The 25,471-nt window shown below is 38.6% G+C and overlaps 3 protein-coding genes across 4 annotated transcripts; 1 reads left to right on the top strand and 2 right to left on the bottom strand.

Annotated features, from left to right (window-relative positions):
- Positions 1-10,637: 10,637 nt before the first annotated feature.
- On the top strand, positions 10,638-13,726 carry PHT2;1 (phosphate transporter 2;1). The gene is made up of 3 exons (XM_079013103.1): positions 10,638-11,565; positions 11,718-11,909; positions 12,786-13,726. The coding sequence occupies exons 1-3, from the start codon at positions 10,843-10,845 to the stop codon at positions 13,617-13,619; spliced, it is 1,749 nt and encodes a 582-aa protein (XP_078869229.1). The 5' UTR covers positions 10,638-10,842; the 3' UTR covers positions 13,620-13,726.
- Positions 13,727-13,978: 252 nt separating this feature from the next.
- LOC145065970 (Nucleotide-diphospho-sugar transferase family protein) lies at positions 13,979-18,641 on the bottom strand. Its single transcript, XM_079013102.1, has 5 exons — positions 17,586-18,641; positions 17,091-17,343; positions 16,205-16,918; positions 15,622-15,868; positions 13,979-15,367 (listed from the first exon to the last, which is right to left on the bottom strand). Exons 1-5 carry the CDS (start codon positions 17,942-17,944, stop codon positions 14,922-14,924), a joined length of 2,019 nt encoding a protein of 672 aa, XP_078869228.1. The 5' UTR covers positions 17,945-18,641; the 3' UTR covers positions 13,979-14,921.
- Positions 18,642-19,389: 748 nt separating this feature from the next.
- Positions 19,390-25,056, bottom strand: LOC145065437 (cyclin-like protein). 2 transcript variants are annotated; one of them, XM_079012423.1, is made up of 12 exons: positions 24,510-25,056; positions 24,321-24,366; positions 23,797-24,234; positions 22,562-22,968; positions 22,313-22,489; positions 22,080-22,154; positions 21,922-21,988; positions 21,355-21,822; positions 20,673-21,006; positions 20,160-20,213; positions 19,757-19,831; positions 19,390-19,611 (listed from the first exon to the last, which is right to left on the bottom strand). In XM_079012423.1, the coding sequence occupies exons 1-12, from the start codon at positions 24,816-24,818 to the stop codon at positions 19,572-19,574; spliced, it is 2,490 nt and encodes an 829-aa protein (XP_078868549.1). In that variant the 5' UTR covers positions 24,819-25,056; the 3' UTR covers positions 19,390-19,571. The 2 variants fall into 2 exon arrangements, with proteins under 2 accessions (XP_078868549.1, XP_078868550.1); XM_079012424.1 differs by having other exon boundaries at positions 23,797-24,231.
- Positions 25,057-25,471: the final 415 nt, after the last annotated feature.

Genomic DNA, 25,471 nt, shown 5'->3' with positions numbered 1-25,471 from the left:
CCGCGCAGGGATCAGACATGATATGTTTTCATTGCAACCAGCGGGGTCACAAGAAGGCCCAGTGCCCAGTTTGTCTTTGGCAGGACGGGTGATGGCACCCGCCCCTGCAACTTTGAGGATCGCAGATGGCCGTCAGGGCCGGGTAGAGGCACCTGCGGCAGGGAGCAGGGCTTTTCAGATGACGACCTTGGAGACGCGAGCAACGCCGGATGTTGCAGGTATGCAATTTCCCATTTTCAGTTCTTTTATTTGTGCATGATTTCATTGTTATGGTTCTGCATCATTAGCGGTAAAAGTATTTTAATTTGATTGATTAATTGTGATCGAGTTATATGCCATCTGCATACCTTGGATATTTGTATGGTAGTTAGGGGATGTGCTCTATTGAAGAAGGTTTCGAAGGATGCAGTAACTGTAGCATGCTTGGGAGGGATTTGGTACGTTTCGCTAGTTCGGAGTGGTGCAGTGATTGTGATGGATTGGCTAAATCCCTAGCTATGGCGGGCTTGGGTTCCTCAGTAAATGGGATATGGAATGGTAGCAAAGATCAAGATCTCTTTTGAGTATTGAGTAGCCAAGGGTAAGCAGGATCGAAGTGGGGGAGAATCCTCCGGGTGTGCCCAGAGAGGAGCACGCAGACCCAGAATGAGTACGTGACCTCCGAGAGGGAAGAGAAGTAGTTCAGCGTTTGATGGATTGAGGATTTCAGGGTTGGGAGTTTGAGAAACTCCACATCAGCTAGTGCGTGAGATGTTAATGGTTAGTTATGGGTGAGAATTCAGGTCGTGGATCGCCCGAGGGACTCGTGGGAGTCGGAATAAGGATCTTGAGCAGCTGATGGCACGTGGGTGCCTTCGTATTAGCAGTCAGTAGTGGAAGTGTTGTAAGACTACAGGGCAGCTGTAGCATTCACTAGGGGTCAGCAATGGATGGTGATGTAAGCCTATGGGTAAGCCGTAGCGTTCCTTAGTAGCTCCGTTAGTGGAGTTGGGGCGAGTCCCTTATCTCCTAGTGATCTGGTAGGGATCAAGATTGGGTAAGTGGATGAGAGTGATAGGGAGTTGCCTGTATAGCTCTAGAGAGGTGAGACCTTGGGAGAGGCTGCTCCAGGATATAGTTGGGTGAGACCCGTGGGCGAGGCCCGTATGAGATTAGCAGTGCAGGTGAGACCTGGGAGCAGGGTGCTCAGTAGCATGGTTGGGTGAGACCCGTGGGCGAGGCCCGAGCGAGAGTGACTAGACTAGTGAGACTAGAAGGTTAGAGGCGGGTGGGACCCGTGGGCGAGGCCCATGAGTTTTAGCAGCGCAGGTGGGACCTGGTAGGGACCTTAGTGTCAAGTTAGGGGATCGGGGATCCCAGGTTTGTAGTGCCTGGATGGCAGGATTGATTGAACAGTTATAGGTGGTCGAGGTTTCCTTGAAAGTCGCTGAGAGCGACCAGTGATGGTGTCGGGACTAGCTACCGGTGGGAGCCGGTAATCCAGTCATGGATAGATTGGTAGGGACCAGGGCGGTCCCAGTTCAACAGGGAGTCAGTCGAGGAATAGCAGAATTGCCAGTCGGTGGCAGTGCGAGTATGCAGTCTATGGTGGAATTCAGTTAGTGAGTCGAGGGGTGCTCGACACCAAGTGTTGGCAGAAAGGAGTGTTAGTGAGTACTGACGGTGATGACCCGTTCTGAGAGTAGCGGGGGGGGGGGGGGGGGTGATGGAGTTAGTGAAGGATAGGACCTTCACAGTGTCAGAGGAAAAGTCGGTTATGAGGCTTTGCCTTGGGAAGGCAAGGGAATTGCGCAAGGAAAGTAGTGGAGAACCTATGCGGGTTCAGTGCAGTACTCGGTGAGTACCAGAAGGATTATCGGTTGAGTAAGTTCTGTTTCTAAGTTGTTCAGGGTCAGGTTTGACCCGAGGTTTACCCGCGAGGTTGATGATAGTCAAAATGACCAGGTGGAAGACCAGCGCAGGTAGGCGGCTGGTGTTGGGTATTGGAGGCAGATCGCAGGCGGTGGGCCATGGTAAACTTCGAGGACGAAGTTCAGTTTAAGTGGGGGAGAGTTGTAACACCCAAGATTTTGAAAAGACAAGAAAGTAAAGGAAACCCTAAATTTAGGAGGGACTTGGCGAGTCCAAGGAAGGACTCGGCGAGTCGGAGCGGGATCCGGGTAGAGGAGTAAGTGACCAACTCGGCGAGTCGGCCAAGTGGACTCAGCGAGTCTGGTCTGTGCGAGGAAAACCCTAAATCCGGGGATTGGAGCCTATTTAAACGTCTCAATCTTCTTCCTAGGGCTCCTTTACTGTCTCTCACACCCAGAACGCCGCACCCTAAGCCTCCATTGTGTTCATTCAAGCTTTTAGCCATTTTTGAGTGGTTTTAAGGAAGAAGAAGGAGTGGGAATCTTTGAAGCATCAAGGAGTGGTCTTGGATCCGAAGTTTGGGGAGCATTTCAAAGCATTTGAAGGTATTAAGTCGTTTCTCTCCTCCAGATTTTCTTTGGTTATGAGTTTTGGGGCTTTTAAGCCATGCCTAAGATCAATTTCAAGCTTGAGGTCCAGATCTGAGGTTGCTACCTCAGATCCATGCTTGTTTTGGGTTGGAATCCCGTAAAGTATCAGCCATTGGGTGGATTTTGGAGCCTCTTGGTCTTAAACCCTAGTTATTGGTGCATTTTGCCTAGATCTCCCTCTCTACACGTAAAGTTTGCAACTTTACGTGTGGAATAGGCTTGGGAAGGGTAGATCTACAGTTTGGAGTTCATGCATGACTCGGAAGTCCTCTGCATGTAAGTGGATCTTATTGGACTCGGCGAGTCCTTCGAATGGACTCGGCGAGTAGCTTGAAGATGAGGAGGAACTCAACGAGTGGGATGAACAGCTCGTCGAGTCGGATGAAGATAGGCATGAACTCGACGAGTTGGATGAACAACTCGGCGAGTTGGATGTAGATTGCCGTGTGCTCGGAGAGTCTGTTCTTAGACTCGGCGAGTCAGGTCGCGTGGTCCCAAACCCTTCGAGTTAAGTCTCGATTCAGCGAGTCGAGCCAGGACTCAGTGAGGTGGACAGGACAGGAATCGGGAATCAGTAGACTCGACGAGTCAGGGGCTGACTCGGCGAGTAGAGTCGCGAGTGGAAGGACTCTAGAATTATGAACTCGGCGAGTCAGTAGGGTGACTCGACGAGTAGGGTTGACCTGGAAGGTTGACTTTGACCAGGACGTTGACTTTGACCAGAGTTGACTTGGTTGACCTATGAAGGTCAGTTAGACTAAGTGTTATGTTGATATTGGTAGCTCGGGGAGCTAGCAGAGCAGCAGTTCGGAGTCAGTGGTCAGGTAGCAGTCAAAGGGGTTAGCAGCAGCAGTTCAGCAGTATCAGGTGAGTTTCCCTTTGTATGAATGGGTCTACGGCCACAATGTCGGCCCATGTAGTTATGAGTAGAAGACCTGGGGGTTAGCCCTAGGCACCGTATGCTAGTATGATAATCGGACGAGGTCCAATGATAGAGGGCGGGTGCCCAAGAAGTGGTTTATGTGATAGTTTATACTTGTTGTCTGTGTGATACTTGTATGTGCCTGGTAGGGAGGTGAGTGTGGGCGAGGTCCCGTATCTCACCAATAGCAGAGTGTGGATGGTGTTCCACATCTCAGTAGCAGCAGAGCAGGGGCGAGGCCCAAGTTAGGAGAGAAGTGAGGGTGGGCTGGGCCCGTATCTCACAATCAGCAGGAGTATGGACGAGGTTCCATGACTCATTAGTAGCAGGAGTATGGACGAGGTTCCATGTTTAGTTTATGTAATGTTATGTGATATGTTTATGTGATATTATATGTTAGTGGGCGAGGCCCTGTGACAGGCGAGGCCTAAGTGAAATAGATCTGTATCCGAGCGGGGCTCGAAGCCAGGCGGGGCCTGGAGCGGCGGGGCCGTTGTAGCGGGCGAGGCCCGAAGTAGAGGGCGAGGCCCAGGATAGCGGGCGTGGCCCAGTATGTGAAGTATGTGGTTTAGCATGGTATGTGGTAAGGTGGGGAACTCACTAAGCTTCGTGCTTACGGTTTTCAGTTTTGTTTTCAGGTACTTCCGGTAGCGGAGGGAGGAGCTCGGGGTGATCGCATGGCACACACCATAGATTAGTCAGCCTGGGAATGTTTACTCTGATAATGAACATGTGTTTTGAAAACTTATACTCAGATTATGTTTTGGAATGATGTCTTTGGTTAAAGTAATGTTTTATTAAAAAGAAATTTTTGGTCTTGAATTTTGGGATGTTACACCAAAACAGGAAACCGTAAGCATGAAGCTTAGTGAGTTCCTCACCCTACAACATACCATACAATCACATATCATACACACTGCCGGGCAATTCTGGGGTGCCCGACCTACCCGGTACGGCCATTCTGGGGCGCCGACCAACCCCTATCAAGCCGTTCTGGGGTGCTGACTACCCATGTGAAGCCATTCTGGGGTGCTGACTACCCATGTCAGGCCATTCTGGGGTGCTGACCACCCTTCGGTCCTAACGACCGAACCTCGGGGACTATTTCACCCCCCTACTACTACTACTATCACATATCATAATATAACATATTATCAAACATATCTGGGGTGTCTGAACTACCCTTCGGTCCTAACAACCGAACTCGGGGACTGCTCCCCTCCTACTACCTCAAACTCATATAACAGGTCATGCTAGCATATAAACATAACATCACATACTGCCAGACGTTTCTGGGGCGTCTGACTACCCTCCGGTCCTAACAACTGAACTCTATTGATGAGTCATGGAGCCCCATCCATGCTCCTACTGATAGTGAGATACGGGCCCAGCCCACACTCACTCTTTCCCTAACTTGAGCCTCGCCCCTGATCTGCTGCTAATGAGATGTGGAACACCATCCACACTCTGTAATTGGTGAGACACAGGACCTCGCCCACACTCACCTCCCTACCAGCCACATACAAGTATCACACAGACAACAAGTATAAACTATCACATAAACCATTCCTTGGGCACCCGCCCTCTATCATTGGACCTCGTCCCGAATATCATACTAGCATATTGTGCCTAGGGCTAACCCCCGGGTCTTCTACTCATAACTACATGGGCCGGCATTGTGGCCGTAGACCCGTTCATACAAAGGGAAACTCACCTGCACTGGCCGAACTGGCTGATGAACCCACTAGCTGCTGCCCGACAACTCTCTGAACTCCTGCTCCACTCGCTCCCCGAGCTACCAATATCAATACAACACTGAGTCTAACTGACCCCCGATAGACAACCAAGTCAACTCTGGTCAAAGTCAAAGTCCTGGTCAAAGTCAACCTTCCAGGTCAACCCTACTCGCCGAGTCTACCCACTGACTCGCCGAGTTCATATGCTCAAAGTCCTTCCAATCGCGACTCGACTCGCCGAGTCTACCGATTTCCGAGTCCTGACCTGACCAACTCACCGAGTCTCCACTCGATTCACTAATTTAAGTCTCAACTCGAAGGTTTTGGGGTTTCGTGACCTGACTCGCCGAGTCCAAGAACAGACTCGCCGAGTCCAAGACAACCTTCAATAGACTTGCCGAGTTGTTCATCCAACTCGCCGAGTTCCTGCCCAACATCATCTGACTCGACGAGCTGTTCATCCCACTCGTTAAGTTTCTCCAAATCCTCATGCTACTCGCCGAGTCCACTCAAAGGACTCGCTGAGTCCATTCAGATCTCCAAACATGCAGAGGACTTTTGAGTCATGTAGGGACTCCAAACCATAGATCCATACTTCCAAAGCTCAATCCCCATGTAAAGTTGCAAACTTTACGTATAGAGAAGGAGATCTAGGCAAAATACACCACAAACTAGGATTTAAGGCAAGGAGGCTCCATAATCAACTCAAGGGCTGCTACTTTATGCTTCTCAAGACCATAATATGCTTAGATCTGAAGTAGCAACTTCAGATCTGGCTTCTAACTCAAAATAATAACATTATGGCTAAAAAGCCCCAACAACCACACATAGATCTAGGTGCACAAAGGGTCCAGGAACTAGTTTATTACCTCCAAATGCTCAGAATGAACTCACAATCCCAGATCTATAGTCCCTTCTTGCTCCTCCAAGTTCCTTCTTCCTTCTCCAAGCTTTAATGCACCTTCCAAGGCAACAAATGGCTCAAATAGAGGATATGGCGGCTAGGGTTTAATGTTCTGGGTGAAAGAGGCAGCAAAGGAACCCTAGGGAAGAGAATGAGGCGCTTAAATAGGCTCCAAGTCCCGAATTTAGGGTTTTCCTCGCACAGACCAGACTCGCCGAGTCCACTTGGCCGACTCGCCGAGTTGGTCACTTATACCTCGACCCGGATCCCGCTCTGACTCGCCGAGTTCCTCCTTGGACTCGCCGAGTCTCCCCTAAAAATCAGGGTTTTCTTTCCTTTCTTGGTCTTCAAAACTTTGGGTGTTACAGATATGGTGGCTAAGGTTCGGTATTCTGGGTGAGAGAGACTGTATAGGAACCCTAGGGAAGAGAATAAGACGTTTAAATAGGGCACCAAGTCCCGAACTTAGGGTTTTCCCAATCCAGACCGGACTCATCGAGTCCACTCTCCGACTCGTCGAGTCGGTCACTTACTCTTTGACCCGGATCCCGCTCGGACTCGTCAAGTTCCACCCTGGACTCAACGAGTTGACCCCTTAACTTAGGGTTTTCCTTTCCTTTCTTAGTCTTTATGATTTTGGGTGTTACATTAGTAGAATATTAATCATTGTCATCAAACTCACAGTCTATTATTAGACCATTTATTAACACCAACATCATATTAACAATTAAAAGAATGATGAATAACAACTTATTTTACCTTAAAGATAATCATGATTTGTCATCATTTAAAACATCATGAAAGATCATCATATATAATATCATAAATTAACGAACATAAACGAATACTAAAATATAAACAAACTAACAAATTTATCTATATGCCCATTTTTAGAATGATAGAAAAAGATATTACTCTTGTGGAATATTTGCGCTCGGATTTTTCTTTTTGGCGGTGATGATAGTGGAAAGAAAGTAAGTCGGGATAAATGAGATATAGTTCTAGCGTCTAAGGAAAAAGGGGGAATTGATATTGGAATATTTTGAATAATAGGTATGATTTTGAGTTAAGTCGATTCAAGTTATTAACAGGGGTTTCGAATTGCCTTCAATTTTGTTAAAAGTCAAGAGTGTGTGCTCTCGTAATGTGGGGTCTACAAATTAACTTCACGATATAGGAATTATTCATTATTCTTCACTTAAAATTGTGTTGAAAATGGGTCGATTACATTTGGAGATGGTCTGCTTAAAATCACATTCATGGGGCTATTTTTACTTTAGCTCGATTAGGATATTTCAGTTTTGATGTTCGGGAGGCGGATTTGTGGAAACGGCGATGGCACGAGAGGTTCCGGGTGGACCCAAGGAGCTACGGCTCTTGTGTTTGTTGCCAATATAATGTTGGCTTCGGGGTCTCTCCGGATAATGAAGATTCATAGATTTAGGAGTTGGGCGAGAATATCAGCTTTATATTGGTAGATACGCATAATTACATTAACAGTGCTACATTAGGTGATATCAATACATATACAGGATGGTCAAAATACATTTTTAAAAAAAGTTAATATTTTCTTTGACTCTACTATTAAATCGTTTACCTACTAAAATCGAGTTGTCCGAAAATTGAATTAATATGCATTGTATAATTTGTCCATTGTATATGGATAACCCAAAAGATGAAAATCACATCCTTTTGGATTGTGGTGTGCCTTTTCAGTCATGGACGCGAGTGATTGATTGTTTTGATTTGGATTTTTGCCCAATTACAATTTCATATCAAGTTTGTGAGAGTATCTATATCTTGAAGTTGCTAAAGAGAACGCGGTTGAAGCCATCTTTTTAACCATGTGGTGGGTAGTTTGGTACTATTGGAATTCCGTCACTTTTGGCAGAAGGAAGGTAAGAAAACACATGTTATTTGATAATATTTTGGCGATTTCCTAAATTGGTTCATGTTTAAGGGTGTGTTTGGCAAAAGTAGTTGTTAGCTGGAAGCTGGCAGCGGTTAGCTGATAGCTAGAAGTTGTAACTTTATTTGTTATATGAGTGTTTGGCAAAAATAGTCGGAAACTTTTGAAATATGTAAAACATAAAAGGACAATTGTTTAAAAAACAAATACATAAATATATTTTAAAAGTAATTATGAAAATTGATTTTAAAAGCTCAGTAACGTTTTGTTAAACGCTACATGAAATAGTTTTTAGATTTGAGCATTTTGTTTAAACAAAAAGCAAAACGTTTGTACCGCCAAACGAAACTTTTTGTTTAAACTATAACGTTTTGTCAAAGATTAAAAGCTAGAAGCTCTCATATGCTTCCAAAAGCTCCGTGTCAAACACGTCTTAAATGTCGTAAGGTTAGTTGAATGACTTGGATGTAAAACCCTATTATATTTATTTTCATTTAAATATTTTCTAGCTCCATAGTTTGTTTTAATCTATATAACTGATCCGTTTAAAAAACACATGTTATGTGGCTTTTATGTTAACATTTTGGATCGCAAACCTACATTTTGCAAAAGCCCAAAAAGAACATGGAAAATGGATGTTTAGACAAAGGCCTATTATTCACCAAATGTCTAGAGAAAGGCCTGTTATTCGAGTTTTTCTATTAAAAGCTTTCAACAAATTTTTGTTGAGAAATTAAATATTCTTTTTCTTTTATTCCTATACATCCTTCTATCCAATTAAATAAAATAGTGAAATATATAACATTTAATGTTCATTTAAATAGGTATGAGGATTGGTAGAAACATGTAGCATTTAATCCTCCTATCTAATAATACACATGCCATCATTTAAATAGATATGAGGATTGGTAAAAACAAAAGTAGAATGATATTTAACGGGAATAAATAAAATGATAAATTTGGCTTTTGTTGTACGTGGAATGATTAAATGTCTACGAAAGAAAAGGAAATAAAATATCGCACTTTTTTCCAACTTTTGCACACGCTTTTTTGGAATTTTAATTTTTTACTGTTTTGATGATCGAAAGTAAAGTTTTATTTGCTTAAAGTTCCAAACAATATCATATAAGATCCTCAACATGTTAAATCCCACACGGCAAACACAAACAAGGTTTATTCATGTTTTGTTTGTTTAAATTTAACATATCTAACAAGCGAACACGAACACGAACATATAAACAAAGATAGATATATATATATATATATATATATATATATATATATATATATATATATATATATATATTTGTGTTTGTTTGTTTAAAACAACTACCTTGTTTGTGTTTGTTCGTTAAAATGTTAAACAAACATAAATTAAGGAACACAAATGAGCATATATAAATATAAACAACATAAGCATGAAAACAAGTAACCATACATAAATAAAATAATTATACGTAAATCCTATAATATAAAGCCTTCCAAATCCAAAAATAACTCAAAAATAAAATCTAAATATCATCTTCATCCAAATATTTTTAGAAAATAAAACTTGAAAATTAAGTTTCATAATTTAACCTCGTCACATCCATATATCTTGTCTAAATTTTAAGTTGGTAGAATATTTAATCGTTGTCATACAAACTCACAGTCTATTATTAGACAATTTATTAACACCAACATCATATTAACAATTAAAAGAATGATGAATAACAACTTATTGCATTATTTTACCTTTATTGCATTATTTTACCTTAAAGATAATCATGATTTGTCATCATTTAAAAACATCATGGAAGATCAACATATATAATGTCATAAATTAACCAACATAAACAAATACTAAAACATAAACAAACTAACAAGCATAAACAAACATAAATGAATTTTCACGAACGTAAATAAACGACAAGACTATTATTTATGTTTATTTTTTTAACCAACCAAACAAAAAAATCTTATTCATATTCTTTTATTTAATAAATAAACGGACATAAACATAACGTCTCAAACATTTTATATGTTTACAGGATATCTATCACAAACAAAAATCACGTAATTTACTCTCAAAGTAAAACAACGCCACCAAGAAAACAATGGTAACTTGGTCCTTTTAGATTGAAATAAATTTCAATAAGGGGACCATTATAATTAATACAAGACATTCAACATGGATATCTTTATACTTCTACCAATGAGAAAATTGAATATGATTGATACATCTAAACATAAAAATCTGTATAGTTTCATTAGCAAAGAATCAAAAACAATGACAACGTTGATATAAAAAAGACAAGATTTTGAATTGTTCTTTTACAACTGGAAATCTTTTTTCCATAAATTAAATCTTGAAAATATTACAAACCATAGGAACATGTAAATTTATTTTCTTTCGCACATGAAAACATGTGAATTGATTTATTTTTTTAAAACCTTATATTTTACTTTTAACCATAAACTATCACTTCTCTAAAAAAAATTAATTTGTAACATATTTTTTTTAAATCCAGACTCTCAACAGTTCGCCAAAAAAAAATCAATGACACTGACTAAAGAATTAGAAACCATGTGTGTATAAAAAGATATTGAAGAAAAAAAAAAAAAAAAAAAAAAAAAACCAACAGTGGGTGTGTGTTTGGGTGGTGCAGCCTTCAAGTTACACAACCACCACTCATTTCAAAAGGAACCAAATCAAGAAATCCAAACTAAAATCCACAATCAACAACCACCACAATGTGGACTTGAAAACAATCACCTCCTCCTCCCACCCCTCCTCCTCCCTACACCACCACTCTCCATGGCCACCGGCTAGATCTTTAAACAAAAATCAGAGCATATTCTCTCTAAATTTATCCATAATTCCATAAACCATGACTACTTCTTCTTACTGTTTTTCTCCCACTAGAAACCCAATCACACATTCAAACACGAACTTGTTGTTTCTCAATTCAAACCTTTATCTACCAAAACACAGAAACCATGCACCTTTCACTTACGAAACCAAGAAAGATTTCATTTCCAACATACCCAAATCCACAATTTCGCTTCTCAACATCAAGAACCACCATAAATCCACACACCCTTTTGCATCTTTATCATCTTTTGCTCAAAATCAAGAAGGTGAAGGTGAAGGTGAAAATCAAGAAAGTGTTAAAGATGAAGGTGAGTCGTTGCCTGGTATGGCTCAAGCTTTTAACATATCCTCCAACACAGCTTCTGCTATATCGGTTTGCATAGCTGTTGCAGCTTTGTCTTTACCTTTGATCATGAAATCTTTGGCTCAAGGAATGGGGTTAAAGATTAAGTTGTTGTCATACGCAACACTTCTGTTTGGGTTTTATATGGCTTGGAATATTGGTGCGAACGATGTGGCGAATGCCATGGGGACATCGGTGGGGTCCGGGGCTTTGACTCTCCGGCAGGCGGTGCTGACCGCCGCCGTGTTGGAGTTTTCCGGCGCGTTGTTGATGGGTCGGCATGTGACGAGTACAATGCAGAAAGGGATTCTTGTTGCTAATGTTTTTCAAGGGAAGGATGCTTTGCTTTTTGCAGGGCTATTATCGTCTTTAGCCGCTGCGGGTACTTGGTTACAAGTAAAGATTTCGCGCGCCCTTTAATTTCCTCTTTACTATTCATACATTGATTACATTCCATGCATGCTTGTTAATTCTAGTAGTAGCACTAAGAAGATGAGAATGATCTCATAAATCGGCTTGCATTGACCATGTTGACCTTTGGGTTTCAGGTTGCATCGTTTTATGGATTACCTGTCTCGACTACACACTGTATTGTGGGGTCCATGGTTGGGTTTGGGCTCGTGTATGGAGGACCTGATGCGGTTTTCTGGAGCTCATTAGCAAGGGTGACGTCATCTTGGGTTATATCGCCTCTTATGGGTGCAGCAGTTTCCTTCCTCGTGTACAAATGCATCCGTAGGGTACGTATAATTAAACATCATGGATGAGTTTGAATGTGTTTTGGAATTGAAGTAATTATTTAAGAATCAAACAATCAACCGATTAAAACTAGGATTAAATATAGAACAACACAACGTACTTGCAACATCTAAACAACTATAGTTTAAATGCACATCTAAACAACTATAGAGATGTCAGGATGCACACTTTATCTTGATGTATGCCTAAATCTTGGACATCTAGTTAGAAGTTATCGGGGAGATTGGATGTGTTTTTACAACGTGATTGTTGCAACTTGAAGAATCATAACCAAAGTTAGATAAAAATAATATTAAAGCTAGAGATAAGTAGGCAATTTTACATTTATCTCAACAACCTATTTTCTTAAAGCAACTTCTAGGTGTTTCTCCAAATCTGATTGTTTTGACCATACACGATAAGAACAAATACTAATCATAATCACCTATAGCCAATGCGCAAAATCAAATATTACAACTTTAAGTAACAATAATCAATTTAAAACTACATCCAAACAACCTATATATGATGTCCCAAGTGAAGGCTTTTAGGTGACTTTACAAGCATTATCCTGATGTATACTTGAATCTTGAACCTTTTCTTGATGCATACAACTCTTTATGCAATACATGAATCAAAAATCCTAAATCTTGGGTAATAAGGCTAGATAGGATTGCATGTGGAGTGAATTCACGTCTTTTGCACATTGTATCGTTTCAAAGATTCCACTCAGTGTCAGTCCAGTCCAATATACGTCAAACAGAGTACAACCTGTTTTATTCTGTCTTGTCCTATGTAACAAAAGGCGTCTAAAATCCGAACTTTTCACATGTTTACACGCATTATTGCACATTTCTAACTCATTATGTTATATTTAGTTTGTTTACAGTGCTCCAAACCCCGGACAAGCAGCGGCTGCAGCTGCACCGATTGCTGTTTTCGTGGGTGTCACAGCAATAACTTTTGCAGCTTTTCCGCTAAGCAACACGCTCCCAATAGCATTCACCCAAGCTTTAGCATGTGGGACACTTGGCGCATTCCTATTCAACAACATCATCCGAAAACAACTCGGTCACCTCCTCGACAAGTCAAACTCAAAGTCAAACTCAACACCACAAGAGTCACACGAAGAGTCAACAACCAAAAGCATCGGTTTCCTATCAGATATCGCGGGGCCCACAGGCACCCAATTGGAAATAGTTTACGGGGTGTTTGGCTACATGCAAATTCTATCGGCTTGCTTCATGTCATTCGCGCATGGTGGAAATGACGTTTCTAACGCGATAGGCCCTTTAGCTGCGGCTCTTTCGATATTACAAGGGGGTGCCACGGGGGGCGAAATCGTAATTCCAATGGATGTTCTTGCGTGGGGTGGATTTGGGATTGTTGCGGGGCTTATGATGTGGGGGTATAGAGTGATAGCTACGATTGGTAAAAAGATCACCGAGTTGACTCCTACACGAGGTTTTGCAGCTGAATTTGCTGCTGCTTCGGTTGTACTCTTTGCATCAAAACTTGGACTTCCTATCTCGGCTACTCATACTCTTGTGGGTGCAGTTATGGGAGTCGGGTTTGCAAGAGGGCTTAATAGTGTCAGGGCGGAAACTGTGAGGGAAATTGTTACTTCATGGGTCGTTACTATTCCAGTTGGCGCCGTCTTTGCTGTCATCTACACGTGGCTATTTACCAAGTTCTTGCCGAATATTTTTTGAGTGTACATCCAAAAAATAATAATTCGAATTTGAGGCTTTATTAAACACTAATTAATTACTCAACTTTTTTCTTTTATTTGATATATAATCAATGATTGATTGCCTCATGTTGGAAACCATCGTTTCTATAGTTTGGCATCTATTTATCCTTTTTCTTTGGAACTCGATCCTTATTTTTTTTTTCTTATGTTTGCTATTAATGCTTCTTTACAATGCAATATAAACTAACTCATGCCATTGATAGAATAATGTGAAGGGGTTTATAGCCCTTTTATTGTTTAACTTCCACTATGATTTGATCAAAATGTTAATTCCAACATATCTACACAACCTTTATCGGTTGTTCCAAACCTTAACCATTAAATCAAGCATAATAACACATTCCAAAACATAAACCTTCATACAACTAGAAAACGGGTCACAAGGACATTAACTAGAACAACATCATTGGTGATTTAGAATCATAAAAGCAAAGATGAAAAGGTTTCACAATAACAGATAAACTACATACCGATGTGTTCAAGGAGAGAGTTCTTGAATGGAAGTCAAACTCGGCTCCCAATCAGATCCTCCCCTCCATGACTTTGACTTCACAACTGGTGGTTTGTTTGACCGAATGTGTTTCTTGACCAAGAATCTTGACCACTTCTCCTTGGATACATAGTAATCCTTAGCTGAACACACTGAATCATCAGACTCATCTGGAGGAACGGTTTGAGTTTGACCCTTTTTCCCTGTTGACTTTTTCTTCTTGGAGGAGTGTTTCTTTTTCAACTTCTTTAATGTTGTCACAGGGACTAAATAGTACTTTCGCCCAGGCAAAAGCAGCTCACTTGATGACAAAACAGCTTCATGAGGATTCTTGAAAATTTCAGGCCAAGCAACAATCATACCTGGATATCTTTTCATTATTTGAGAAACAGAAACCGGTTTTTCATAAAGATCTTCTTTTCCACCTGCATGAACAACTCTTACACAAAATTCCCTTGATTTTTGGCTACTCCCAATTGAAAAGGAACCATCTTTCACCTGTTTTGGTGGTGTTCTTGAATCTTTTTCCAATCCAAAGAGTAAACCTATACACCCCTTAATCATTTCAAGAAACTAAAATCCCTTTGACACCAATTTTTTCCAACATTATATAAGCCACTAAAAGAATCAATCTTTCCCTTTGGTTTTTTCTTCTTTTTGCTTATTCTATAGCCGGCTCATTTGATAAAACCAATGTAACACTATGTCTCTTTGTGATTTGTGAAAATCCATCCAACTTATCAAACAATGATCTTGTTTAAAGAATATAATTCAAAAATAACTTATGGATTTGGATCTTTGCCATGTCTGCAAACACATCCTCATGCTGATGTCATACTCCCAAAGGCCAGATGACACCTGGCGTTCTAGCTTCTTTTGTCTCCCACTAATCCAATTATTATGAAGCACAAAACAACCCTTTTTCATGCATGTTGATGAAACGTTATTCAAGTCCCATAAATCTTGGTAGGCCCCATTTGGGAAGAGGTTTCTATCCAAGAAACGAATGGTCAGATTTGTTTCGGGTTCATGACACATGTCATCACCTAAACGGTTGGATCCGTTTACCCCACATAAAGTATCATAAAAACTTGGTTGCTCTGAAAGATTTGATAAAGATGCATGTTTTACTACTTTCTCTAAAGCAGCAATTGTTGAATTATCTGAGTGTGCGTAATAGAAGCCAGAATTTAGACGTCTAGGCAAATTTATTGGCCCTACATATAAAGTAATCAACAAATTAAGTATAAGTAAAAAGCATAGAAAGCTTGCAAAGATTACAAAAAGAACCCTTAAAAACATTCATATATGTAATCTTTTTGAGGTCAACCAAACTACTTTTTATTTTAAATTGTATGGGTTTTCTCAAAATTTAATCTTTTTGATGACCCATCAAGGTTATAAAAAAATTTGTGTAATTTTAATTTGAGAAGATGATAATTTATGAACAGATATTGCTTGGAACACAAACCTGTGATTTTGTACTCATCTGATTGAGCCAAGAAAACTGCAGGACCAAAAGTAGTAAGCAGTGGCAAAGGATTCTTAAACCAATAAACATCAACATCACTCATCAGCAAGTTATATCCCAGCTTCAGAATTTCCAAAACTACCCTTGACTTCACTTTAGTTACCCGTTGAAAGCAATTTGTTCCAAAGTGACAGTCATCATAGCTGATGTTATTTGGAGCTAATTTGTCTCTAAAAACAGGCAATCCCTATAGAAGAACAAAAAATCGAGTTACATAACATATATATAACCTTCAGGTAGTGTTTGGTATGATGGAATCATGGAAGGTATGGAATGGTTCATTCCATAGGAATGGAAAAACACATGGAATGGAATTATGATTTCTTCTTTTTTGTTAATGTTCATTCTTATAGGCCAACCAATAATAATCATGGAATGTAATGACTCATTCCATTACCTTGCTTATTCTACTTACTACCCTTTCCATTCCATTCCTTTGTCATTCCATTCCATACAACCAGACACACCCTAAAATTGTAAAAAGATCCAAACTTTTTAAGTAAACAAACATAAAGAAACTCACTTGCAAGATAGAGAAATCGTATATTTCATCATCAAGGGCACAAACCACAAAATTGGAGACATTAAGGAGGTGTAGTCTACATACCCAACTCATTAACATATCTTTATAACTATATCCTGCAACTGCTAACACAATTGTCTTATTTTGGTCAGCACGTGTGGATAGAAGAAGCTCTAAAGAGAAAGGAAGTGATATCGGTTCTAATGACATCAACTGATTCTTTGTTGAGCAACCCGTGTTACCCTTTGGTTTTAATTTGTCGAAACAAGTAGAAAGCTTCGTATGTTTACTTGACCGAAATACCCCTAATGGATAAACTATGTCGTCTATAGTGCTTCCAAAATGATAATGTTTGTCGCATTTGAAAAGTTTGATCAAGTTGGAGTAGTTGTAATGGTCTTCATGGAAGAATAATGATCCATAGAAAGCTCCCAAATGGGAATTTCCAACATTTTCCCAGTTTCTTGCTTCTATAGTGGCATTGTTGTAAATATTATTGATAAAGAAGCTTGAGATTGTCCAGCTGGCATCAAATACAAACCTAAAGTTGGAAGATAAAGCCTCGTTGATCATCCAAAGGGTGTGGAAACCTTTCCCATATAAAAATGGTGGAAGAACTCCATTATGTAAAGGAAGCTCTCCATTATTCCAAGCAATGATTGTCTTCTTGTCATCACAATGTTCCCATTTCCCATTAGAAAGAAACTCCTGCAACTGATTGAATAATCAAAATCAGATAATCGGTTGTAAAAAAACATGGTACAAAGATAGTATTTGAAACTATTTATTATAAATTTGCATTTCTAAACACCATTTTAAAAGATGTTGATATAATCATAACGTTTTTCTTTTTCATTCGGTTCAAAGTTTGTTGTTGTTTTCCTACCTTTTCCATTTTAACCATTTTATTGTTGTCCCCTAGCCAATGTTTTCCATCTACATCCAAGTGAAATGGGAAATCTGAGACGTTTCTTGATGAAGCAATGAAGAGCCAATCATGATCAAGTTTATGAACATAACTTAATGTTGAAAAGAAGTCTGGTAAAAGAATAGTTTCAGAATCCATGAGGACAGATATATCAGAATTTGATGCTTGTGCTCTTGCAACCATTGAGTGAAAAAATGGAGTACCTAAAAACCTAAACACATAAATAATAATAAGACATTACATTTTATTTATGTTTCTCTTAAGGCAATGTACTGTATTTTCTTCATTTATTTAAACCCCTGCACTTTACTATTGTCATGTTTTAGGGCATAAACAATCACTATAATATACACTTTGTTTGTAGTTTTTGAAAGCACAAAATCTAAAACAAACATGAGCACAAACTACTTTACTTTCTAATGCAATTAATTAACCGAATTGAAAAGGGCTTACGTGAAATCAATGGTGGGTTCTACAGAAACCCTAGAACCATAGCCAAAAGAACCTGCAAAAGAGAAAACAGAAGGATCTTTGCTAAAGAGAACAACCCTAATGTCTTGTGATAAACCAAGCCATGATCTGATTGCTAAAGTTTGTTTTCTCCCAATTGAGCCACTAAAAGGCCTAACAGCTGTAAATATTGTAACAGTGGGCCTCGTTGAACTGGTGAGGTTATTGATGTGCTCTTTCATGGAAGAAGAAGAAGGTAAAATTTGAGTAGTGGCATAGAAGGAAATCGAAATCAAGATAAACCCACATAGCCAAACCAAAATCAATCCAAGTTTTAGTGTTTGTAAATGGAAGTTCACCATTTTTTAGACCAAAACAAGATGAATTAAAATCAAATTCTTGATCGTTAATGAAAAGCACTTCTTAGGTTGACGTCGACTACTTCCAGCTTGGGTAAGGGTGATTTCTTAAGCCTACCCTTATTTAAAAGTTGTTCACCTGAGCTACACGAAAAAGGGAATGGGGGAAGCCTTACAGACGGCTGCTTGTGAGTTGTGAGGGAAACCCTATGCACTCTAATTGCGATTTCCCCTCTTGTTTGACTTCTTGCCCCATAAAAAATAGGGTAATATGATCTCAGAAGGCACGATTTTGATTCTGCCTCCAACTTCCCTAACAGGCGCGTGGATTTCAAAACCAACAAACCATCTAAGATTTGAAATGGCTTTGATCAAAAACCAAGAATCGAAGAAAAAACTATTTAAAGGCTTATTACGATAAACAAAAAAAAGAATTGAATTGGGGTTTTTCTTAATCGAACTTCTTGTTGTATACTTGTATAAAAGAGGAGAATAGACCTTCATTTTTCACGGGGAAGAAGGGTTTAATGTGTGAACAGGAGAAAAAGAGAAGCTTTAACGGAAATGTGAAGCTTCTTTGGTGGGAAATCCACCACCAGAGCCGCCGGAAAAGGCGTTGGTGGAGGAGCAACCGAGCAAGAAACATGTGAGACTTGACGTTGAGTGGGCGTCACCCCACCCACTAACACGCAGTCGCCGGGTCAAACCTTCTTTGACCATTTTCTGTATAATATTTCTAGCTCCATCCTTGAAGTTTATCATAAAGAAAGTTGACACCCCGTACTTTTAAAAATGTCACATAAGGAATATTCAATAATCAAATCTACATGCCTAAAAGGGAGTTGTTCCTGTATACGTTTTATTGCATGCATTTACTTACTCCCACTCCCTTCTACTTTATTACCAATATATGCTCATTTCCCTTGCCCTTTATGCTCTATTTCATGCTCATGTTTCCATACACCAAGGCCATTTGTGGATGCAATCTCTTTACCTCTGGATGGAAGCAATCGTCTACATCTAACTTTATCCTTAACTCGTTCTTATTGGATTTTGGGTTTTGTTGCTAAACGCTTTAGATATATTTTTCAATCGAGTGCCTACAATGATCTTTAAAAGTTGAAACTAATACCATTTGCCATAAACACTAAAACCAGAGATTACAAGTAGATATTTTTAGTGGGTGCAATGAAGAATAAGAACATAAATCATATACAATGAGGACCTTAACAATACAACAATGATTTTGAACTCGAATATTCTCAAATTTTAAGTTGTATTCAAAGTTTCACTTTATGGCGACTTTTCAAACCTTATCAACCATGTTGCTAAGTGTTTATTACACAACAAAACCTAAACATTCACTATAATGAGTTTACTAATAAGAAACTACATTGAAGTTTGAAATATTATATTCAACCCCCAACACATAAAGCTAACAAATGCAATGAAGGATTACAACTACACTAATACATTTCCCAATATGCAAAATCCAGGTGAAACCACAATTCACAAACTTGTTCCAAGATCAAGTACAAGAAATAAGGAGTTTATAAAACCTAGCTTCATGATTAGGACATCAAAAAAAATAATTGCATATTACAACATATGTTCATAGTCCCTTTTTACACTATCCTCTTCGTGACCTGGATCTTGAGCGCTTCCTTTCCCTGCATAAAAATATAAACCAGTTCGTTCATAAACCAATAGGGGACTGGAAAGTCAAAATGTTTGAGGTTAAAAGTCAAGATGTTTGACCATTAGAGAGTCAAAATGTAATGTATGTTTGACTTTGACAATTGACAATTGACATACCTGGTGGTTTCAAGAGAAGAATAGTTATTATGCCTGTGCTGAGAACGCTTGCTAGGTGGAGACCTTGACACTTGTCTAGAAATCAAACATCCCATGCTAAGCCAATGAATGAGAGTCATATATATAAAAGGTAATAATTTCCGTTTATACCCTTTTCACTAAATGTAAATATGCAAAAAACCTATCAACACTTTTGCATATTTTGCCGCCTAATTACTATTATACCCTCCAAAAATAAGTGTTGAAATCCCTCATATACCAAAGGTAATAATACTATTGTTCCTAATAAATGATATGCAAGCATAAGAAACTTAGGACAAAAAAAAAAGGTAAATATTACCTATTCAATTTGAGTTAGAAAATTATAAATTTATAATGTTAAGATTAATTAAATAATAAGTACCTTCTTGATCTCACAGGAGATGGTGATGAATTGCGCCTTCTAGAATGCACCTTTCTGCAATGTACCAAATTCATTCAAACAAACTCATTTCTAGTTTTGTATTCTCAATAAAATTTTCATTTTTTTGACTAACTAATATATTTTATTAAATATGCAATGTAAAACAGAATATACATATATTTTTATATCATTAGAGAGCATTCATCAAGATGATAAAAAATGACACCGATATCAAAATTTTGAAGAAAAAGAAAACAAACGTAACGCCCAAAGAATATTTTTATATTTGTTTCTTTATAACTCTGCAAATTTGTTGATCAAAATAACACCAATATCAAATATAATTTGTGATTAGAGGAGGGGTTTATAATTGTAGAACATTTCAAACAGATGATGACTAATAAGAAAAAGCCTTGCATTGAAGAAGATGTTTATTTCAAGGGGTTAACAATTGTGGATGTTTTGACTTAATGTTTATAAATAAATTTTAAGCTCCAAAAATGAAATAAATACCTTCTTGAGTCATCTGAAGAAGTGTCACTTGAAGGAGAATGATGTCTTTTGTGCCTACTTTTACTTGATCTTTCATTCTTTTCATCTTTTGTTCTTTCTCGCTTTCTACCATCTTCTTTCCCATGAGATCTTCTTTCCCTTTCTGTTTCTTTTTTATTCTCACTCTTGCTAAACCTTTGATCCTTTATTTTATCTTTATTACCATTTCTATCATCTTTATTTCCCTTCTTTGTGTTTTTTTCTTTTTCTTTTTCATCCTCATCTACCTTTGCATTTGCATCCACCTCACCATTGTAGTCTTTACTATCCAACTTTCTTTTATCCGTATTTTTCCCTGTTATCAAAACCAACGGTTTTTCTAAATAGTCAAAAACATTTTTGTTTTAATCACCAAGGGCGTGTTTCCATTTCCATTATATGATGTGTGTAAGAACAAAGATTGTTTCTTTTTTGGACACCAAATGAGAGTAAATGACTATTTTAACCTTCTATCTAGAAACAAAACAAAAATGACTAAACACCAAAATCGTTCAATCACTAAGGGCTTGTTTCTTTTTTTTTCCAAGTGTTAAATGGATAAATGATGTGTTTATGAACAAAAAAATGTATCTTTTTTCGACTGAATGAATGTGTAAATGACTATTTTACCCTTCTGTCTAGAGGTGATGTCTGTGTCTCTTACCTTGAGAATCATTTGGTAATAAATTCTTGTCACTAATACCATCAATAAACAGTTCGTGTTTGTCATCTGATACTTTCTCATCACCACCGGAATCATGATTCCGATGTTCTTGAGTGACATGGTCTGCATCTGTCTGAGAAGAAGTTTTACCATTTGGGCTCACTCCATGGGAATCACTTTCCTTTTCAAGAAACTTGCTACCATCTACATGTGAACTGCCATTCTCAGTCGGCTTGCTATTTATGGAAGACGGATTCTGGACTTCTTTCTCTTCATCATCATCATCATCATCAGAAGCGTAATTACCGAGTCCTAAAACATCTCCAGGTGAACTGGAATTGGAATTCCGACTATCATCGGCATCGGTTCCTTTGGTCTTAGCTGGAATTAGTAGAACCTTTGCAGAAGAAGACTTGGGAGTTGGAATTGCTGGTGGCATATCACTTGAAGCAATCGGTTTATGCTCAACTACATAACCACAAACCTAGATTATGTTACAATGAGGTAATAAATAATATCACAGCTAATGAAAATAAGAAAAATAAATAAATAAATAAATAAATAAACCTTCCACAGAAAGTTCATCTTCCTCAAGAACTTTGGTTGCAATTTCATCAAAGAGTTCATCTGTGACCTGTTCAAAAGCATTGTAAGCAACTAAATTAGTACAAAAAACAAGCAAGATCATAGATCATAGATGAATGATTAGTATGTATTTGGGGCACCTTTAAAAGGACTTCAGTCAAGATTCGCTTTATTTCCTGGTTTATTGCAGCTGTTCTAGCTGCTTCCACATAATCCTACACAGAAAAATGAAGACAAATGTCAGTTTTGAGGATGATTAAAGTAAACCAGAAAAGTAACATCACTCTTGCAAACTTTCTGTAACATATATGAAAACTATAAAGCAATGTTTTTCTGGATGGAATAACAAAGGAATGGATTTGCAGAATAAAACCTCATCATCATCCTCTTCTTCTGTAGACATGCTTTTTCCATCCACCTGATCTCCTTTCCCAAGAGATCCCTCCATAACTTCATCTTCATTAGACTCGGTATCCTGCCTGGAAATCTCTGTTCCAATTACTGCTTTCTTCTTAATTATTTCCTCTCTAAGCCAATTTGGCACTGAAACCTAAATACTCTTCCAATCTCAGATACATAGTAGAAAACAACACAACAGCAGAAATGATATTGTATATTATACCTTTTTATTTCTTTCAGGAAACCCAGGGGTCCCGTATGTATCAATAGGAAAGCCACTTGTTACATGAAATGCATTTGATGCCCCAATGGGAAAAGTTGCATTTCCAGATGCCATGGTTGGTTGGAAGCTTGATCTTCCAAATGAAGGTGTGAGGTGCATACCAGTGGATATTGCCCCTGTTGGGTCATGATCATGACTGAATCTTGGCCCAAAATCTAAAGGTTGATTGCTAAGATCGGTTGTTGGGTCAATAGATGGGTTGCTAAATGAATAATGAGGTTGTTCAATGGAAATTAATCGATCTCTAGGAGATATTGGTGGTGGGATTTGATGTTGTGGAGCTGAAGCAAAAGGTAGATGTGATGGTTGATAAAATTTCCCGTTTGTTTCTCTTGAATCTTCTTTTCCTGACATTCAAATGAGGAAGTCAATCCACTGAAATGTTGACTGTTGTTAAAAGTTTCATATAGCCATTGATAGAGTACAGAGCTTATAAGATATTTTCTAAAAGAAAAAGAAAAATATAGAATACGGACTTTCTCCACTTATTTGATTGTTTATTTCTTCCAAATTATGTATCTTTACCAAATATTTCTTTTCTTTTAGCAACATACAGTTTAAAAACAAGATTTTTCGGTTATTCGAGTAAGTTTAGTCCCATATGATAATGTAAAAAGAAAAAAAAAATTCACAACTTTGACTTCTCTTCTTCCTTTAGTTTCTTCCAGCAACTGATGATCCTGCAAAACACATCATTTAAAAATCCTAAACAATCTTCAAAGATCATCTTCTTCATTCGAAACATAACAAGGAAACTGTAATACTTGGTAGTTAAACCAATCTTCATTGCAGCTAAAGCTGTTTCTTCCATACGAAAGAGCACTACAGGTCTCAAGTCACTCACTCGACTAAATTACATATCATTCTTCAGTCTTAAGTCAGCTGTGTGTAAGATTATCAACAACTACTTACAAGTTATGTTGGTCATATAAACCATAAAACTTTTTCAAGCAATCATATTTGCAAAGTTGAGGTGAGAGTAGAAAATGATATCCACAGAAATCACTTCAGCAGTTAGAACAGAAAAGAGGAGATAAACGTAATAGAAGTAAGAAGCTGATGAACTAAGAAGCTTATAGTGACAATGTACTTCTGGGGAAGGGGAGAAAACTATTGGAAGCAATTCTGTGAACAAGCTCCAATTGCTAAATCGAATACATCAGTTAACTCATTACCTGCAACAGAAGAATAACTAGAAGGTACCTCCTGCTGGTGTGCTGATAAACTTGTAGGTGCAGGTTCTTGATGAGGAAATGCAGCAGCTGGGTCCCGCAAGTTTCCATCTCTGGCAATATATGAAAAGTTTCCATCCGATGCATATCCAGATGTGAATGACGATGGCTCCTGCAAATTGTTTGCAGGTGTTCTAGGTGGAGGTGGAAAAGAAGATGGATATTGTTGATAGTTTGATGGAGGAAGTGGATGTTGTTGAAACTCTGTGTAAGGAGGATCCAAATTTTGGGTATATTGACCCTGGTAGTTTGTTTCTTCTGGTCGAGTGGCAGGGTTTAACTGTGGATGCTGATGCTGATGCTGATCATCTGTTACAGTTTTTGAAGCTGCCCATGCTCTAGCCCTGGCAGCCCAATCATCTTCATTTTTGTTATGTGCTGCTATAGGAAAATGTTACCAGAATTAGCACATTTTTTAATACTCTGATCAGTAGACTCAGATGTGAGCAACAAACAGAAATTCGAACCTGAATGATCCCATCCTTGATGACCCCAGTTTGTATTACTCCACTCCTATCATAAACAATCAGTAAACAACAATGCTCGAAACTTGAAACATACAAAGTGTAGAGAAAATCACAGCACGATCCGCGAAAACCTCGACAATGTAAATATTAACATTCATGAGCGATACGTATAGTAGTATTTAGGGTTACCTGATTGACAGGAGGATAATGAGGTTGTGGTGGCGGTAGTGGCATATGAGGTCTAGGAGGAAGGGGGTAAGGGTTTGAAGAATACGGCATCGGTGGAGGGGGAGCTACCGCATAAGGAGGAGGAAGGTGGTGATCGGGGTGTTGTGGTTGTTGAGCCCACTGTGGCGGAGGAGGTGACGGCGAGTGGTACTGAAATTGACCGGAATACCAAGTCCCTGGAGGTGGTGGAACTGGTTGTTGTGGTGGTCGTTGGTGGGGATCCGAAGAAGGAGGTGGCGGAGGCGGCGGCCTCGCGTATCGGAAGTCCATTTGACAGTATATTAGGGCTTTTCTCTTGGCCTTATTATTGCTTATGATACAAGGACTGTAGGGATAAATTTTGACAGATATAAACGGAGGAAGAATACCGTGGACCGGAACGGAGATAAAACGACGGCGGAGACGGAAATTTTCCGGTGTGGGACGCGGCCAACAGCGTTGGTCGAGAGAACGCAAAGCGATAATTTTTAGCAGGAGCAAAATTTTTATCGTTATAGTAAGTTACACTTTGTTTCTGAAGTTGCATAAATGTTGTAAACTCACATAGATTTTTTTTTGTTATTTTTCTCAATTTTTTCTTTTATTTGCACCATGAAAAGATTGTATTTTTATATTTTAACCATAAAATATATATAATTCAAAGATGTATTTGTCGCTTTAGGCAGTTGGTATATATTTTGTAATAAAATCTCTTGGGTTCTTGGAATATGTGTCATGTTAAGAGACTAGATGTAAGACTCATGTATTACACAGGTTGATTTAAAAAAAGATTAAACATTAAAGTATAAATAAAAAATATTTTTTAATGTATAACTTTAAAATAAGTAAGGAATAAATGTATTTATTGCAATTTAATACTATCATATACATAATATTTAATACGTTATATATATAAGTATATGACATTAAATTTAAAAATTGAA

The sequence above is a fragment of the Lactuca serriola genome, chromosome 8 (genome assembly GCF_051521515.1).
Source record: "Lactuca serriola cultivar US96UC23 chromosome 8, Lser_US96UC23_V15, whole genome shotgun sequence".
NCBI lineage: Eukaryota > Viridiplantae > Streptophyta > Magnoliopsida > Asterales > Asteraceae > Lactuca > Lactuca serriola.
The sequence above is the reverse complement of the archived record's forward strand: the minus strand, read 5'-3'. Positions and strand labels throughout refer to the sequence as shown.

Bases quoted from the DNA above. Each gene is read 5' to 3' on its own strand.
- LOC145065970 (XM_079013102.1), bottom strand. From the start codon at position 17,944: ATGGTGAACTTCCATTTACAAACACTAAAACTTGGATTGATTTTGGTT. The intron at 17,344-17,585 runs GTAAGCCCTTTT...TTATGTGTTTAG, and splicing joins GAACCCACCATTGATTTCAC to GTTTTTAGGTACTCCATTTT. The intron at 15,869-16,204 runs GTGAGTTTCTTT...GTTCTTCTATAG, and splicing joins ACGATTTCTCTATCTTGCAA to GGATTGCCTGTTTTTAGAGA.
- LOC145065437 (XM_079012423.1), bottom strand. From the start codon at position 24,818: ATGGACTTCCGATACGCGAGGCCGCCGCCTCCGCCACCTCCTTCTTCG. The intron at 21,823-21,921 runs GTTTATTTATTT...GTGGTTATGTAG, and splicing joins AGATGAACTTTCTGTGGAAG to TTGAGCATAAACCGATTGCT. The intron at 19,832-20,159 runs GTACTTATTATT...TTTGATTTCTAG, and splicing joins TCTCCTGTGAGATCAAGAAG to ACAAGTGTCAAGGTCTCCAC.